Below are 16098 nucleotides of genomic sequence, written 5' to 3'. Positions count from 1 at the left end.
TTGGGAAGGGAGATATTTGGGTAAATTCCTCCTCCCAGGGCCAGAATGCCATTGCAACAGTAACAACAGTGCCTGCTTCTGCCTCAGACCTCCAGGCCATGGCAAAGTGGCTAGGAATTTTAAAATGGAAAAAAAATGTAAACTCACAAAGAAATGCACAACTTAATTAGCTTTTGTGCAGCCCCAAGTACTGAACACACTGTGGCAGAGACTAATCAGGTTCTGCCATGGTGGGAGCACTGTGCTAATTTGTTTCCAAGCTTCTATCTTTCAGGATCTGAACCAGAACATCAGGAGAGCTGGTACCAGCTGAAGAGTTTGAAAACAGACTTTGTCGCGACACTATAACCATGGTATTTTATGTGTTCTGTGTTGCATGTTCTGTGTTGTGTTGCATGTTCTGTGTCTGTCTCTAGTGGTGTCCTGTGCTAGCATTGGGTCCAGAGAAAGAGGGGATACTACACTAGACAGGGCAAATGTCTTTTCCTCTCTCCAGTTCCCCCATGTCCATCCAACTTATCAATCACCACTTGTGTCCAAAAGACTTTGGTCCCCAGTGCATCAAGTTTATTTTTTGTTAGGTTCTCTAATAAGCATTTTGTTATTAAGTTTTGTTATTGATACTGGTACTCCTACAAATCTTATTTCTTGTGTGTTTTTAAGGGTTAGGGTTCGCATTTATTGTTTGATGGCTATTGCAGTATCAAACTTGGGCCTCATTTTGTTAGTCAATGTACCCAATTATTGTAATGGTAATGGTTTTATTGTATTCCCAATTATTATGATTGTAATTGTTTGCATTTCTGTTTATATTATATCTGGTGTTAGGTCAATTGTAATGATTTTAGTTATACTCGCCTGGTTATAATTGTTTGGTTTGTTTACAACAGATCACCTGTGCCCTACAATGACAACAACTACTGTACTGTAATGATCATAGATCAAGGGGCGGAGTGTTGTAGGAGCAGCAGTGATCTGTATGCAAACGGCTATAGCTATGGGATGCACTGAAATGCAGATACTTGCCCTATCTACTTTGGAACACGAAATGTTTTGGGTAATTTTGGGTAATATTAAGGTTTTAATGCATTTGTTAAAACAAAGGAAAAGATCTCTGTTTGATACTTACCAATATGACTGGATGCAGTATGTTTCCAGCACTGTGAAACCAGACTTGTTAATTGGGGAAATAATTGTAAAAATAGCACATCAACAGTCTCTGGAGGCAAAGGTATGGAAGGTTAGCCCACTCCCCATATTACACATGGGATCATTCTGGCTGCCTCGGACCTCGAGCCAGTGGGCTGGGGAGGGAGGAAAACTATTGAACACTAGAGGTTGTACCAAATGGACTCCTCAAAAGTGGGTATGCCTCAACTTACCTGTTGCCCCAGAGCCTTGTAGTAAAGATGTTTCATTGTGATCATGTATGTGGGATGAATTAGATAATGACACCAAAGTATTGTACAATGAACAATGTGTATGTATCCACTCATGATGGATGTCCCAATCCATCATGAGTTTTTTGTGGACTTTTAGGTTTGTGGATTAGCCCAGTGTGTATTAGGAAGGTTCTATTGCAGGTGACAAGTCAGAAAGCAGCCAGAGCCAACTGGTTTCATTTGTTTAACAGTGGGCGTTTCCTTTACCTGTCAGACAAAATTGGACTCACCTCCCAGTAGGTGGAGCTACAAAACCTTATAACTCAAAGGCACGATTTCTTTTTCAAGAAGAGTTTGGACTGGATCAGGAGTCACAGAGGTTAGTACTGATCTTTAGAAATGTACAGGGAATTGACCAAACTGTTTGAGAGTAACTTCAGTGAATGGGTCTAATGGAACAATATTAATAGAATTGTTGTGCTGACTTTCTGTATGATAAGGTTGATGTGCATTAAAGTAGTTCAGGAGTTGTAGCACAGGGAGAAAAGGGGAATCCAGACATCAGAAGTGTTAAGAGGAGAAAGTTTAAAAAAATGATTTCAGGGAGGCTCAAGACACGGCATTTCTGAGGGCAAAGTGAACACTGGGCATTTGTTGCTAACACCATTTCAGCTCCAGTGTTGCCATGGCATTAGCTACTATGGGAGAGCTAGCATAAACTAGGTGCTGCCAGCATTTTTTCCACTAAATCAGGTAGACCTGCTCTGAGCAGAGTGAGATGACACAGTGCTAAAAATGCTGGTGATTGCCTATAGCTCTATCTACACTAGCGCTCACACTGTTGCTCCTGCTGGTGGATCCTGAACTGGTGTTAGCCATGATAGAAACATAGGGCTAGAAGGGACCTCAAGAGGTCATCTAGTCCATCCTCCACCCTGCCAGGAGGCAGGATTAAGAATTCCTAGGCCATCCCTGACAGGTGTTTGTCTAACCTGTTCTTAAAAACCTCCAAGGCCAGGGATTCCTCACCTCCCTCGGTAACCTGTTCCAGTGCTTAATTATCCTTAGAAATTAGGAAAAACTTTCTACATGTAATCTAAATCTCCTTTGCTGCAAATTAAATTGATTACTTCTTCAGAGCTGGGACATTTTTCTGCAAAGAGAGGCTAGCATGGATACAGTTTGGGAGCACAAGCTGAGGGAGGGGAAGGAGCGAGGGAGAGAGGCAGCAATAACAGGAATATAAACTTGGAATGAAGAAAGTATTTTCACTGGACTCTCCTTGCTGCTGCACAAGCTGGCTGACAGAGCAGAGGCGGTAAGGAGATAATCTAAAATGATCAAATAAAAAAGAACTGAACTCCTCCATAACAAATACCATAACACCTTCCTGAGGACAGAGGAGGCAGTTGGGGCTGGTGAAAAATATCTTTTCATTGAATGCAGAAGGTAGGACAATATCATTTTGCTTTAGACTTTCTTTTCTGCAACTACAACAAAATAGCTACCCGAGAAAATGTATCTAAGGAGGGTCTCTTCTGAGTCTTTACTGTCTGAGTTCCTTTATTTATAAAACAGGGAAAAGTCTAGCTTGGTGAATAGCTGAAGGTTTGCCCAAGCATACAGAACATACCACAGCTTTCTGGTTAGAATAAAGCATTTTGTGGGGGAGTTTTTCTGTAAATGGACTCTGAATCTTAATTTATTCTGGTCATTCTCTGACGTGTGGCAACACGCTAAAGCACACTATGTTTATATAACATGCTGCAAGTATCAGACCTCTTGAGGTGAAGGCAAAATTATTAGAGAAAATGCTGAAGGAACAGTGTTATATTTATAGTATTTTAATTTCCTCCTCACTACTACACTTAATGAAAACACAGGGTCAGTTGGTACAAATCATTATCGTTCCCTTGACTTCACTGGCTGAGGATCGGTCCCACAATTCTGATTTTTGTTACATTTAAGAGTTTTACACTTCATAATTATTGACAGAAATGTGTTACCAATAGAAGTGATGAAAAATATCATAATAGCTTAATGAGCACTAGAAATGACTAATTAATTCTACTACTATGCACTAGCATGCTGTTACATGCATGTTCTATTTTTAAATGGCACTTACTGGGAGATAATGTGGTCCAGTGGTTGGACCCTGGATTAGGAATTTAGATAAATTTATGGTTTATTTTGTTTAGATAAATGTATGGAGCATAGGTCCCTGCTTCCACCTGCTAATCCAAGATGGTCAGGGATGCAACCCCATGTTCTGGGTATCCCTAGCTTCTGATTGCCAGAAGCTGGGACTGGGCAACAGAGGATGGATCATTCCCTGATTGCCTGTTCCGTTCATTCCCTCTGAAGCACCTGGCATTGACCACTGTTGGAAGATAGGATATGGGGTTAGATGGACCATTGGTCAGATCCATTATGACCATTCTTATCTGCCTATGTCATTGATTTGCTGGGTGGTCTTGGGAAAGGCCCATACATACCTCAGTTCCCCTCTATGTAAAAGGGTCATAATGCTATTTGGTCTCATCTGTACAGTATTTTGAGTTTCTCAGTTATAAAGCACTCTACTAATTAGGACTGAAATATTTTGGGCTTTAAAATTGTCACAGTGAGTTACATTTTAGTCATTTTAATGCAAGGGTTCTCAAACTTTTCAGTGTGCACCATATTTTACCGGGGTGTATTGCACGCACACATACACACCCTTCCCATTTGTAATTGCATAACATTCCAGGTGCAAGGACAGCAATTGCTTGCATGAAAAAGTAATACTAGAAAGGTATTTCATGTGAATTTAGCATTGTTATCACATGGATTAGCAGGTGCAAACAAGAAGAGTCAGCATCCTGTAACCACAGACTGCAGTTTGAGAGCAGCCGTTTGAATGAATTACAGATAACTATCAGCATAGGTGGCAAATTCATAAAAAAGTGAGGCTTTCACACACCATGGATAACACTTCATCTGTTTTTTTAAATGAAGGCCAGATTATCAAAGGCCCTGAGCAGCAAAGCAACTCCCACTAACTGATTAATGACACAGTAACTTGTCCCTTGAGATTAGGAGCTAAAAGAAGATTGAAGGTCACGCAAGTTCCACAATGGCACTTTCAGAGAAGCTTTTCCAATCATCAGGCCTTTAACGTTTATATTTATACTCTTTGGAATCATCTTTATTTCCCCTCAACCTATAGTAAATCCTTTCTGCTGGTGGATATTATAGTTTGCAAAAAGAACATATAGGTGCGCTCCCAGAGTCCAGCATTGCAACAGCTTCTAGTGCCATTGCGCAACTTATTCGATTTGCTCTTTAGTCCAGTCTCCTGATATTTCATATTTCATTGCTTAATCTGAACTTCAGAGTTTTAGTCTCTTCCTTTTGTTGACTTTGAAACAACAGTGTTGACATTCAGTTCATTGCACAAGTGTTTTGTATGATTAGGATCTTTTAGCAGAACTCTTCACTGCTGTTAGGGAATGAATAAAACTGAATCCAGTGCTCTTTGCGGAGCCCTTATCCACTTCTGATTTGGGATTGGACAAAATCTTACAAGACTTGCTATGTTCCTGATATTGGCCCCAAATGGCAAAAATCTCACAAAAAGCAGTTGATCTCATGGCATTTCAGTCCATTTAAATGAGTTTCTCTCCATGAGACAACAGGAGCAGCAATAGGGCAGGGAGCCAGCTAGCTTCCCTTTGGGGTGGGTGGAGGGGACAACCAACACAGGGAAAGAGAGAAGGGAACACAAGAAAGAAGAAGAAAAGGTTCCCTAACCTGAGATGTTTTAGGCCTTTATTTCAGCATCTATGGTAATGCAACTCCTTCCCCACAATATTACCAGGCGCTTTTCTAAGCCTGTAGTTCTAGCATTTAGCTACAAATCCCTCCATCAGTGTGTGCCTTTCTGAGCCTTTTGCTCCAGCATTGAGAGAGAATCATAGAATCATAGAATATCAGGGTTGGAAGGGACCTCAGGAGGTCATCTAGTCCAACCCCCTGCTCAAAGCAGGACCAATTCCCAGCTAAATCATCCCAGCCAGGCCTTTGTCAATCCGGGCCTTAAAAACCTCCAAGGAAGGAGATTCCACCACCTCCCTAGGTAACACATTCCAGTGCTTCACCACCCTCCTAGTGAAATAGTGTTTCCTAATATCCAACCTAGACCTCCCCCACTGCAACTTGAGACCATTGCTCCTTGTTCTGTCATCTGCTACCACTGAGAACAGCCGAGCTCCATCCTCTTTGGAACCCCCTTTCAGGTAGTTGAAAGCAGCTATCAGATCCCCCCTCATTCTTCTCTTCTGGAGACTAAACAATCCCAGTTCCCTCAGCCTCTCCTCATAAGTCATGTGCTCCAGACCTAATCATTTTTGTTGCCCTCCACTGGACTCTTTCCAATATTTCCACATCCTTCTTGTAGTGTGGGGCCCAAAACTGGACACAGTACTCCAGATGAGGCCTCACCAATGTCGAATAAAGGGGAATGATCACGTTCCTCGATCTGCTGGCAATGCCCCTACTTATACAGCCCAAAATGCCGTTAGCCTTCTTGGCAACAAGAGCACACTGTTGACTCATATCCAGCTTCTCGTCCACTGTGACCCCTAGGTCCTTTTCTGCAGAACTGCTACCTAGCCATTCGGTCCCTAGTCTGTAGCAGTGCAGAAGAATTCCAGCATTCTGAGAAAAGCTACTGTTCCTGTCTTGTCCTTGGTGCTTTGTTTTGTTTTGTTTTGTTTGTTTTATAGCCAGCATCCAGCATTATTATTATTTTTTATTTGTATAATTGTAGCAAGTAAGAGCCCTAGTGTTAGGTGCTTGAGAAATTCAGCTATATTAAATACAATGAGCAGGGAGACTTGAGAATGAAGTGTTGACTTCCTGAGTCACAGACACTGATTTCTTTCATGTTGATTCTTTGAAATCTTTTCCTTTATTTAATTTAACAGGAAGCCAGACACTTGGAAGCATGGCTGGGAAACCCAAACTGTACTATTTCAATGGAAGAGGCCGAATGGAAACAATACGGTGGCTGTTGGCAGCAGCTGGAATCGAGGTTCGTTTCTGTTATATAAAGAAACCAAGTTGGCAATGCATAATTTGGTGGAAATGACTGTTCCATATTGCAAATGTGACCAACTGGAAGTCATTAGTTCAGAACTCACTGCACATAGAATCATAGGACTGGAAGGGACCTTAAGAGGTCATCTAGTCCAGTCTCTTGCACTCAGGGCAGGACTAAGTATTATCTAGACCATCCCTGACAAGTGTTTGTTTAACCTGCTCTTAAAAATCTCCAATGATGGAGATTCCACAACCTCCCTAGGCAATTTATTCCGGTGCTGAAACAACCTTACAGTTAGGAAGTTTTTCCGAATGTGCAACCTAAACATCCCTTGCTGCAATTTAAGCCCATTGCTTCTTGTCCTATCCTCAGAGGTTAAGAAGAACAATTTTTCTCCCTCCTCCTTGTAACAACCTTTTATTGTTGTTATTCTGTTATTCTGTTATTCTGTTCCCTCTCAGTCTTCTGTTTTCCAGACTAAACAAACCCAATTTTTTCAATCTTCCCTCATAGGTCATATTTTCTAGACCTTTAATCATTTTTGTTGCGCTTCTCTGGACTTTCTCCAATTTGTCCACATCTTTCCTGAAATGCGGTGCCCAGAACTGGACGTATACTAGTGACTATACAGCCAACATGTAAACTTATGACTAGGTGTGTGATCGCATCTCCCTTTAGTGGCTTTCCCTAGTGACAATGGACATACTTACAGTTAACGGAGCTGCTCCATTAGGTCAAATAGTAGGGCCCAGGTTCTATACTCACTGACGACCATTGTAGTCAGTGTTCTATATGTTCTCCCCTCTGTTCCCAGGCCACAGAGGATATGGGTCTTTCACAGCTTCACCTGTGAGCCTGGCTCTTTACCTCAAGCCATAAAGATGCGTGCTTCCAACTCTGAAAGTCCCCATTTCAGTGCCTGATATTGGCTAAGATGGAGACCATATGCCTATCATTGTGGGGCTGGGGCCTCTATGCCCTACACAATACTAATATTAGTGAGTATCTTGTGAAACTAATTGCTTTCAACATTAACTCTGCAAGCCATGCCAGAGGGGTATATGGCTGCTCTGACATGCCTGTTGGCAGTCAGCCAGGAAGCCTCTGGGGATTCTTGCCGCTGCACAACCCTTTCTCTTCCCTTGCCACCCATGTGTTATGGCAAAAAAATCATAGAATAGTCCAACAGCTACTGTGTGTGCTTTCCCTCCTCCCCCATGCTTGGCTCTGCTTTCAGCTCACCACGGGGAACTAGACACCCCAGTCGTTGCCTGTCATGAGTGCAAGAACATTGTGGCTGCCTCTTGCACAGAAGAAAGTTTGTTTTGCTCTCTGGTCACCTTACACACCTTGGCAGAGCTAGCCACAATCTAACAAAGGCTCCTATACAAAAGGCATTTTAATCAAGCATAATGGGGTAAAGGGAGAACGTGACAGAGGCAGGATTTTATCTAAATACAGAATATTTTAAAGTCTTCAACTGCTTTTTATGTGAAAAATTCTAAAAGCAAATAATCGTTAATCATTATTTTCTCAAGTGATTCCTAACCTAACCCATGCAGTAACAATGAGACCCTTTTTACTTTTTTTACCTATTTGTTTTCCAGTTTGAAGAACAATTCTTTGAAACAAGGGAAGAGCTTTTAAAGTTACGGCAGGGTGAGTTTTTTAATTAGTTTTTTATTAGAACTGTTTGTGGATCCTAATGTGGAATTCTTGAAAATGTAATTGTCTTTTTAAAAGAAAATCTGGACTGGTTCATGAACATGATGAATCATAATTGCACATTGCAGTAAGACCATTTTGTTTCACTCAAATATTGGACGCCAACCTCCACTCTGTTATACCAGTTTTATAACCGTAACATATGTTACTCTATAGCTTGCTTGGTATAGTGTTTTGAGATGGTCAGATTAAAGATGTTGTATAAAAAGTTATTATTTTGGAAAGTTCATATGGAGCATGATAAAAGTTTTCTTAGGGGCCAAATCCTTCAGTGTTCCCCTATTGACCTCAGTGGGAACTTTACCTGAGTAAACTACACAATGCACGGTTTGTCCCTTTCTTTGAATCACCATTAAAGGTTTTATTTTGGAGACTTTATTGGATTTGCAGCAATTCTAAGAAGTTTATTGTTATAATTCAAGCTATTAGTATGTTTACCCTTTCCCACAAGAAATAGCATTCACATTTTACTGGAAACTTCTTTCACTTCACAGTATAAGATAAAAGACCCTCAAATTAAAAAGAAAATAGCAAGTTAGAGGTTTTCTCGACTCCACTGCAATGATAATAGTTTGGGGGGAAAGACTGTAATTTATTTGAGTCATACTTCTCACCTTTCTTTTAAAAGATGGAGTCCTGCTGTTTCAACAAGTGCCCATGGTAGAAATTGATGGAATGAAGATGGTGCAGACCAGAGCCATTCTCAACTACATAGCAGGGAAACACAACCTCTATGGGAAGGACGTGAAGGAGAGAGCACTGTACTGTAACAGCACTACCTTTTTCTGATAGCAATAAAAAATAATTATTCTATGTGCAGTACAAGGGGGAAAAATCCTGATTATTCTAAATTATATGATGAGCCAGCACATTTCTGTTTACCTCCAACCAAGGTCAACAATACTAAGGTCTGGAACAATGTTAAATAACTAAATTAGATTAGAGATATACAAAAAAAGTACATGTGAGTTCATCTTGATTAGCTCATCAGAGGTTATTGCAGTTTTCAAAACTCAGCCAGTCAGATAACAAATGTACTGTAGCTGCAGAGGTCAGTATTTCTCCTAATATCACTCTTCATTTCCAGGAAGACTGCTGGTTTACACAACCCCATTACTTGTCTCCCACAGGTGCAAGCAACAAACAGTTCTTGCAAGCTAAGAGCCAAGGGAATCCCTGCCCTTTGTCCCCATGAACTGCATATTTAGGGGAAAGATGCTTGTGCAGACAGAGAACTCTCCTTATGTGTCCCCAAATTCCTCAGATTAATTAGCAAGTGCAAATAAATTGTATTATTATATGATGGTCTAGTGGCTATAGATACAAATATCACTTATAGCTAAAGTGATGTCCCAACTTAATTCTTAATGGGAAACATTGTGTGTCACTAATATTAGGTCTTGCCCTCTCACTGATTTCACTTAGGTGCCTAAATAGAGATTTGGGTGATTTAGATAGCTATGCTTAACTTTTAGAAGCTAAGTATGAAAATATTTGCCCATCTTTAGTACAGATGATTCCAACCATCTCTGAAAAAGGAAGTGATGTCATATATCTATTGGGGTTTTTTTTGTTTTGTTTTGGGTTTTTTTTGTTTTGTTTTTTAAACAGCAAATACAAATTAGTCAGTGGTAAATCTTCTGGTATTTAGCCTCCCGACCCTGGAGTTATTTCACTGCAGGAATCTACATGAATACTAGTTGTTCAAACCAATGTGAACACACTTTGCCTTTCAGGATTGATATGTATGTGGAAGCAACAATGGATCTGAATGAAATCATTATGCATCATCCTCTCCAGCCACCGGAGGCAAAGGCAAAGCATCTTGCCACAATCATTGAGAAGGCCACAACCAGGTACTTCCCTGTATATGAAAAGGTATGTGGCAGTAAGACAACAATTTACAACCACTGGAGTATTGGTCACTTGATAATATATCCTGGATCTATGCTAGTAAATGCACATTCAGCCTGTATTGTAGGAGAACAGATATATTTGGAGTGCCCATGGGAGAACTAGTTAAGGCAAGTATAAATTTATGAGCTTGCTTGATGGGATTTTCTTAGCCTCATAATGCAAATGCTGCACAAGAGCCAGGATAATTTTTGTACTCCAAATTTCCAGTGACATCTTTTAGTAAGTCCCTTTAAGAGAGACTTTATGTTTGATGCCAAGGTAGCATCAGCATCTCTTCTGTGCTAGGTGTCTTCCTGAAGTATTCTTGGTACATGGTGCCGTCTGTACAATGTATGTGCTATATAAAGTACATTACAGTTCTGCTTGTAGCACACCCAGTGTGGGGAGCCAAGTGCTAGTTGGGCTTCAAGAACAGACCTGGCACTGGATAACTATGTAAAGCTTCCAACACCAAACTCGCACCTTACTGGGGAGAAAGGAGAGAAGGGTGCGCAATGTGCAGGAATAGGTGAAGGGGTCCAATATATTCTACTATTCACTGAACTGAGAAAGTCGTAGTGGCTTGGGATTCTCTAAGTTTCTTGTGAACCCCCTATAGCTATTTGGAATAACTATAATTTTGCACGGAGCATCAGGAGGCTTCATCAGATGTGCCATGTCTGCACCGCACCATTGATAGTGGTTGGAAACTGCCTTGTGCAAACATTTTAAGATCAATTTTCAGTTGGCACCTGCGCACACCTATAGCACACTATACAATATTATTTATAATAACAACAACTATTAAAATAATGTGTCTTTCCACCTGGTCTATAAAATGTTTGTGGTTTTTTTTAAAGGATTATGCTTTGTCTGCACTGGCAGTAAAACTATTAGCTGGAATTGCTTAAGGTCACTTATTTATTTCAAATGGTTTCTGAGCCTGGTCACTCTTGCATTGAGGTGGAGGACCACGGAACGGGACTAGTAAATCCCCATGCCCAAACCATTTCAGCTGTGATCATAAAAGCTACAGATTTTAAAAACCTCCTACTATCAAAGGGACCAAACCTTCCTGTCACACCCAAAGCTGTATTATTTTGAATAAGGCCTAACACAATGGTGAAATTGAGTTTTCTAATTGTTCAAACAATGCTGTATTTTGTATTGCTTCCTTTCAAGGGTAACTCTTACACAGACCTAGATGTGCTTTTGAAATGTCAGATTAGGCTTAGCTTTATGTATTTATCCAGAGCACAGAATGTCTCATTTATAGCCATAAATTCATTGTCTCCTGTCCTGTAGGCTTTGAAAGACCATGGACAGGATTTTCTTGTTGGCAACCGATTCAGCAGGGCAGATGTACAGCTGCTTGAAACCATTCTAATGGCAGAAGAGTGCAAGCCTGATATACTCTCCAAATTCCCTGTTTTACAGGTAAAAGAATTAACAGCTCTAACAGACAATGAAATGTGTAGGGACAGATCCTCTCTGAAGTCAATGGAGCTATGTTGCTTTACACTAGCTGACGATTTGGCTCTTAAACATGTACAAGTGTTACAGATATTGCCTAAATTAAAAACTGTTACTGATCAAATCATGTTATGTAGTATAAGAATATGGGGTCAGATTAATCCTTGAAGCCAATGGAGGTGGAATGAATTTGGCTTGATGATTTAAACAGCATTGAGATAAAGATACAGAGCACCTGATTCTGCCCTCAGTTTTACACCAGAGTAGGTACATGAACATCTGTGGAGCTACTCTTTATTTATATTAGTGTAAACAAAAGCAGAATAGAGCCCAAGCAGTGCTTTGCCTTGCAATGAGAAATGAGCCTGAACTAAAACAGCAGATCTGAACCTATGAGAGCTCTGGAAAAAATTGGATCTAGGTCCAAGCTGTGAAGTTTGGATTCATCTCTACCTTTCAAAGCCCTCACCTGAAAAGAAGAGCAACATTGGTTTTGAATTTGCTCAAACATGAGAGAAAAATTAGATTTGCAATCAGATCTGAACTTGGTGGATTGCAATATCATAACCATCCCTCACCTGGTTCTCTTAGAATCAGAATAGAACAGATAACTAGAAATATGGTAATTCTCCTTTGAAGGAACCAGACAGTATTCAGAGAGTTCCTTAAATGGGCCTGAGATACCTGCAGGGCTAGATCATCCCAAGGAGTGCCTACTGGCCTACAAATTACTGTGTGTTTCCTTGTATTCTCAATCCTCCAGCACCAACATTGTGCTAACATGGTGCTCAGGAACAGCTCGGATTAAAGGTTTCCACTGCAAGGTTTCCACTGCATTTCCTTCCACAGATTTCCTTTGCCAGCTCCAGCAGCTGCTTCCTCCACTCTCTCATGCAAAGTTGCCATATTTGGGTTGCAAACACAGCAAGGGTGGGTCTAAATGCCAACAAAAATATTAATTGAATTAGATTTTTAAATGTATTAAAACATTTATATTAGGATTTGTAACACTTTGTTTTGTTAAAAAAAATAATTTAAGTTTTGGGCTTTACCTATCTGGGGCCACTGGAGCTGGTTGGGAAATGTTTGCAAAACTGTTAGGAATTTCCTTCAAAAAAGAAAATATGTTCAATGAGAAGTTTCTAAGCAAAATTGGTTTTGGTCAGGAAAAATCCCACTTATTTTTTTAAAAAGTGGTACTAGAAAATGGTGGAGAAAAAAAGTTAGTGTATGTTGGGGTAGGAGGGAGGAGAGAATCGTTTCTCCATCCTTTTTCCAGAGTGGGGGAAAAAGTTACAATAAGAAAGCAAAATTAGGGTTTTCTTCACAATGTCAAAATGAAACTGTGATTGGTGTCCCCCAGGGGGGCCATGCTGAGACTGCTCAGTCAGGGCAAACTGCAAAGAATGGGGCAGACGATCCCCCAAACTGGTGGTTTATTCTAATACTTTGATTCACCAAGACAGCAACAAAACAGCTTCTACAATATCTTACTGGTCCCAGAAGCCAAAACCTAGTTCTCTTAAAGCAACCCAGCCTTGGGCTCCCACCCAGACAGCCAAGTCAAATATGATGAGGATTACTTAAAATCTTGTTCATCATAAAGTTCTACCAATCCCAAAGGAGTGGACACATTACCCACCAGGTCAATGACTATTCCAGATCTTACCCAAATACGTGCTTACAGCCAATTCTTATTAACTAAGCTAAGATTTATTAGAAAAGAGAAAGACTATAGGTTAAAAGGTCATTATACATAGAGATATGACTAGAGTTTTTAGGTCAGTTCATAGTAGAGATGGTGAGCTTTAGAGATGCAAATAGTTCTTCCAGAATTAGTTCCATAGGTTACAGTCAATATCAGGGCAATACAGACTGGAGCTGAAGACCTCAGTCTTTCGACTCAAATTTCCCCTGATGAAACTTAAGCAGAGCTCAGATACAGGATCAGGGCCTTAGAGTTCTTTTTATAGTTCTCTGGCAGCCTCTTGATAGCAGGCATTCCTTGGGTGAAGCATTGTGGCGTTGAAGTAAAACCTCCAATTTCCTATGTATACACAGGTAACTAGTTGCATTCATCAGCATAAGGTAATTATCCATTAACCAGTTCATAGACAGTTTTCTACAAACTTCAAAGAGAAATATAGACAATATTATTACATCCAAGTTCCATTACCTTTTTGACCTCTGAATCAATAGAATATAGTAACAGACAGGAACCGTCTGTTTATATGGTTAGCATCTAACAAGATATAAGTAAACACATACAATTAGTATTACCTCTAATTCTCTAACAATACAGGTTTGCATTTCAAAGCTCTAGTCAATCTAACATTACCATTCACATACTTTTCTAATATGTCTCTAAAGGCTGAATTTGGGTCATGTAGCCTGCTAGTTGCTTAACCCTTTCTGGCTCAGTGTCACAGAATATTAGATGACAATGAAATGTTTCCAGGACAATTGTAGTTGCTGTCAAAAGCCAAATTTTCAGGAATAAGTTCTTAAGAAAATGTCACCCAGCTCTGAGGCCATGATCCTATAATAAGTCCCAGGTGGACAGTGCCCTGCACCTACACAGAGCCTCCCTGTAGTCAATGGGGCTTTGTTGCACAGCTCACTTACAATTCATTGCAGGGTCAGGCCAGAGGATCTCTTTTTAAAACATGATTAACATATGTCCAATCCAAGTATCTTTTGCTCTGTTATTTCTTTGCTGTTAAATGTTGTACTGTTTCTCATTTCAGGCTTTTAAAGCAAGGATAAGCAACATCCCCACAATTAAGAAATTCCTGCAGCCTGGCAGCCAGAGGAAACCACCGCTAGATGTAAAATTACTTCCAAAAGTGATGAGCATTTTCAACATTGGCAATGAATGATGGCTTAAAATCATGGCAGCTGTTTTACTGTAGTTGTGTATTAGCTGTAAAACTACAAAGTGAAGTTAATTCAAAGTGTGAAAATTATAGTGACAAAATCAGTTAACACAAGCTAGAAATTATGTATGCAAAAATTTCCACAGTAAAGCCAAATAACTGCGCTAGCACATGAAATGGTTCACTGAATTATAGCTGCGCAGAGCAAAAGGGGTGACATTAAACCACAAGCTTTAAGAGAATAAAATGAAATAAAACATCTCATTACTCTTGTTGTCTGAGTGCAATTTATTTTATGACTGCTGGGCTTTGATTATATAGATCAGGGCTCCCTACGCTGTCTCTTTCTGGTAGCGTACCATGTTCTCATGAGCCATTTAGGTAGCACGATGCAGTTCAGGGAAGTCCTAGAACACCCTAACTGCAAGGCAGAGCACATTATAATTCCAGAGAAAAACAGGCAGAACAGGTAGTCCTTGGCAAAATGGGCATGAGACACATTTGGATACAGAATCAACCTTCCTGATGTTCAAGTGTATTCAGGTCTGGGGTCATGGTTCAGGCCAGTAGTTGTTTTTAACTACCTTTCCCTCTGCAGTTATTGGTTTATTGATGTGTCCCAAATGCTATCTTTTTAAAGTGAGCCTCTTTTCAGTGCTGGTTCTGTTGCTGCAACACTCATATATATATGCACGTTTTAAGCAGCTAATGTGCTTTTATTGTTGGAAGTTCAGTAGTTCTAACCTTAAGTTTCTGTTTGAGAAAAGAGGTGCTTGATTGGGTGTCAGGTGCTAGGACTCTGCCCAGAGATGTAGCACTCTTCTGCTGGCTCATACTGATGTTCGGTAAGTAATGGATGCCTTTGTACAGTTCAAAAATGAAGTAATGTGAAACAAGCTATAATACAGAAATATTAGCAAGACAATTCAATAGATAAATGTATTTGATACGAACAGTGACTATCTGCAATACCTAATCCTCTTTCAAAGTCATTTAGTAAAGAACTAGTACCATAGATTTGAAGCAGAACAAGTTCAGGGCAATAAAAATCCCATTGACAATCATTTGAGAGTTATTGTCAGATTTTAATATTTATAGAGGGTGGTCCTGCATGGCATTTCCCATTTTAGAAACTAGCTGACTTCCAACATAAAGGAGGATCAAAGGAATTCTGCAGCAGCGAGTGTGTATTATCCAGAATTCACATACCTGCCAAAAGTTTCTAATCAATAGTGACAACTAATTTCACATCCCTCTTACTGTGGCATTTGTAAGGTGCCTAATGCAGTGTGACTATTGTTTGTTTGTCAAAAGCTTGTGTTGGAAACCTCTGCCTGAATTGATGAAGAAGACTGAAGATTGAGCAAGGAGCTGTGCCCTTGTTAGCTCTCTGACAGAGCAATGGAATGAGTTCTTCTACAACAGAGCTGCTGCTCTGCTTATCCAGCAGCTCCTGAAATCATGCAGAGGGCTCTCTGGATCATTGAAGGAACCCACCTCTGTTACCATTTGTAACTACAGCAAAAGTAAAATGGTGGGGGTCATTAATCCACTCCTCCGAGTGATATGATTCCCCCTTAGCTGCCCATGACTTTAATTTGGAAATGGGTTCTAGGTATTGTTATCAGACAGCACCCCTCTGAAGAATAATACAAAAGCTCCC

General features: G+C 40.2%; 1 protein-coding gene across 1 annotated transcript; it reads left to right on the top strand.

Annotated features, from left to right (window-relative positions):
• The first annotated feature begins 1723 nt into the window (after nt 1-1723).
• LOC135875961 (glutathione S-transferase-like) lies at nt 1724-14513 on the top strand. Its single transcript, XM_065401060.1, has 7 exons — nt 1724-1761; nt 6350-6456; nt 8073-8124; nt 8819-8951; nt 9927-10068; nt 11392-11523; nt 14307-14513. The coding sequence occupies exons 2-7, from the start codon at nt 6370-6372 to the stop codon at nt 14436-14438; spliced, it is 678 nt and encodes a 225-aa protein (XP_065257132.1). The 5' UTR covers nt 1724-1761; nt 6350-6369; the 3' UTR covers nt 14439-14513.
• The last annotated feature ends 1585 nt before the right edge of the window (nt 14514-16098 follow it).

Source organism: Emys orbicularis, chromosome 3 (assembly GCF_028017835.1).
Source record: "Emys orbicularis isolate rEmyOrb1 chromosome 3, rEmyOrb1.hap1, whole genome shotgun sequence".
NCBI lineage: Eukaryota > Metazoa > Chordata > Testudines > Emydidae > Emys > Emys orbicularis.
Note: the sequence above shows the minus strand (reverse complement) of the source record. Positions and strands in the feature narration are given on the sequence as shown.

What these genes read in the sequence shown, in the direction of transcription:
- LOC135875961 (XM_065401060.1), top strand. Translation starts at nt 6,370, where the DNA reads ATGGCTGGGAAACCCAAACTGTACTATTTCAATGGAAGAGGCCGAATG. An exon ending in GACGTGAAGGAGAGAGCACT is followed by an intron (nt 8,952 to 9,926) that starts GTACTGTAACAG and finishes TTTGCCTTTCAG; the next exon opens with GATTGATATGTATGTGGAAG. An exon ending in ACTTCCCTGTATATGAAAAG is followed by an intron (nt 10,069 to 11,391) that starts GTATGTGGCAGT and finishes CCTGTCCTGTAG; the next exon opens with GCTTTGAAAGACCATGGACA.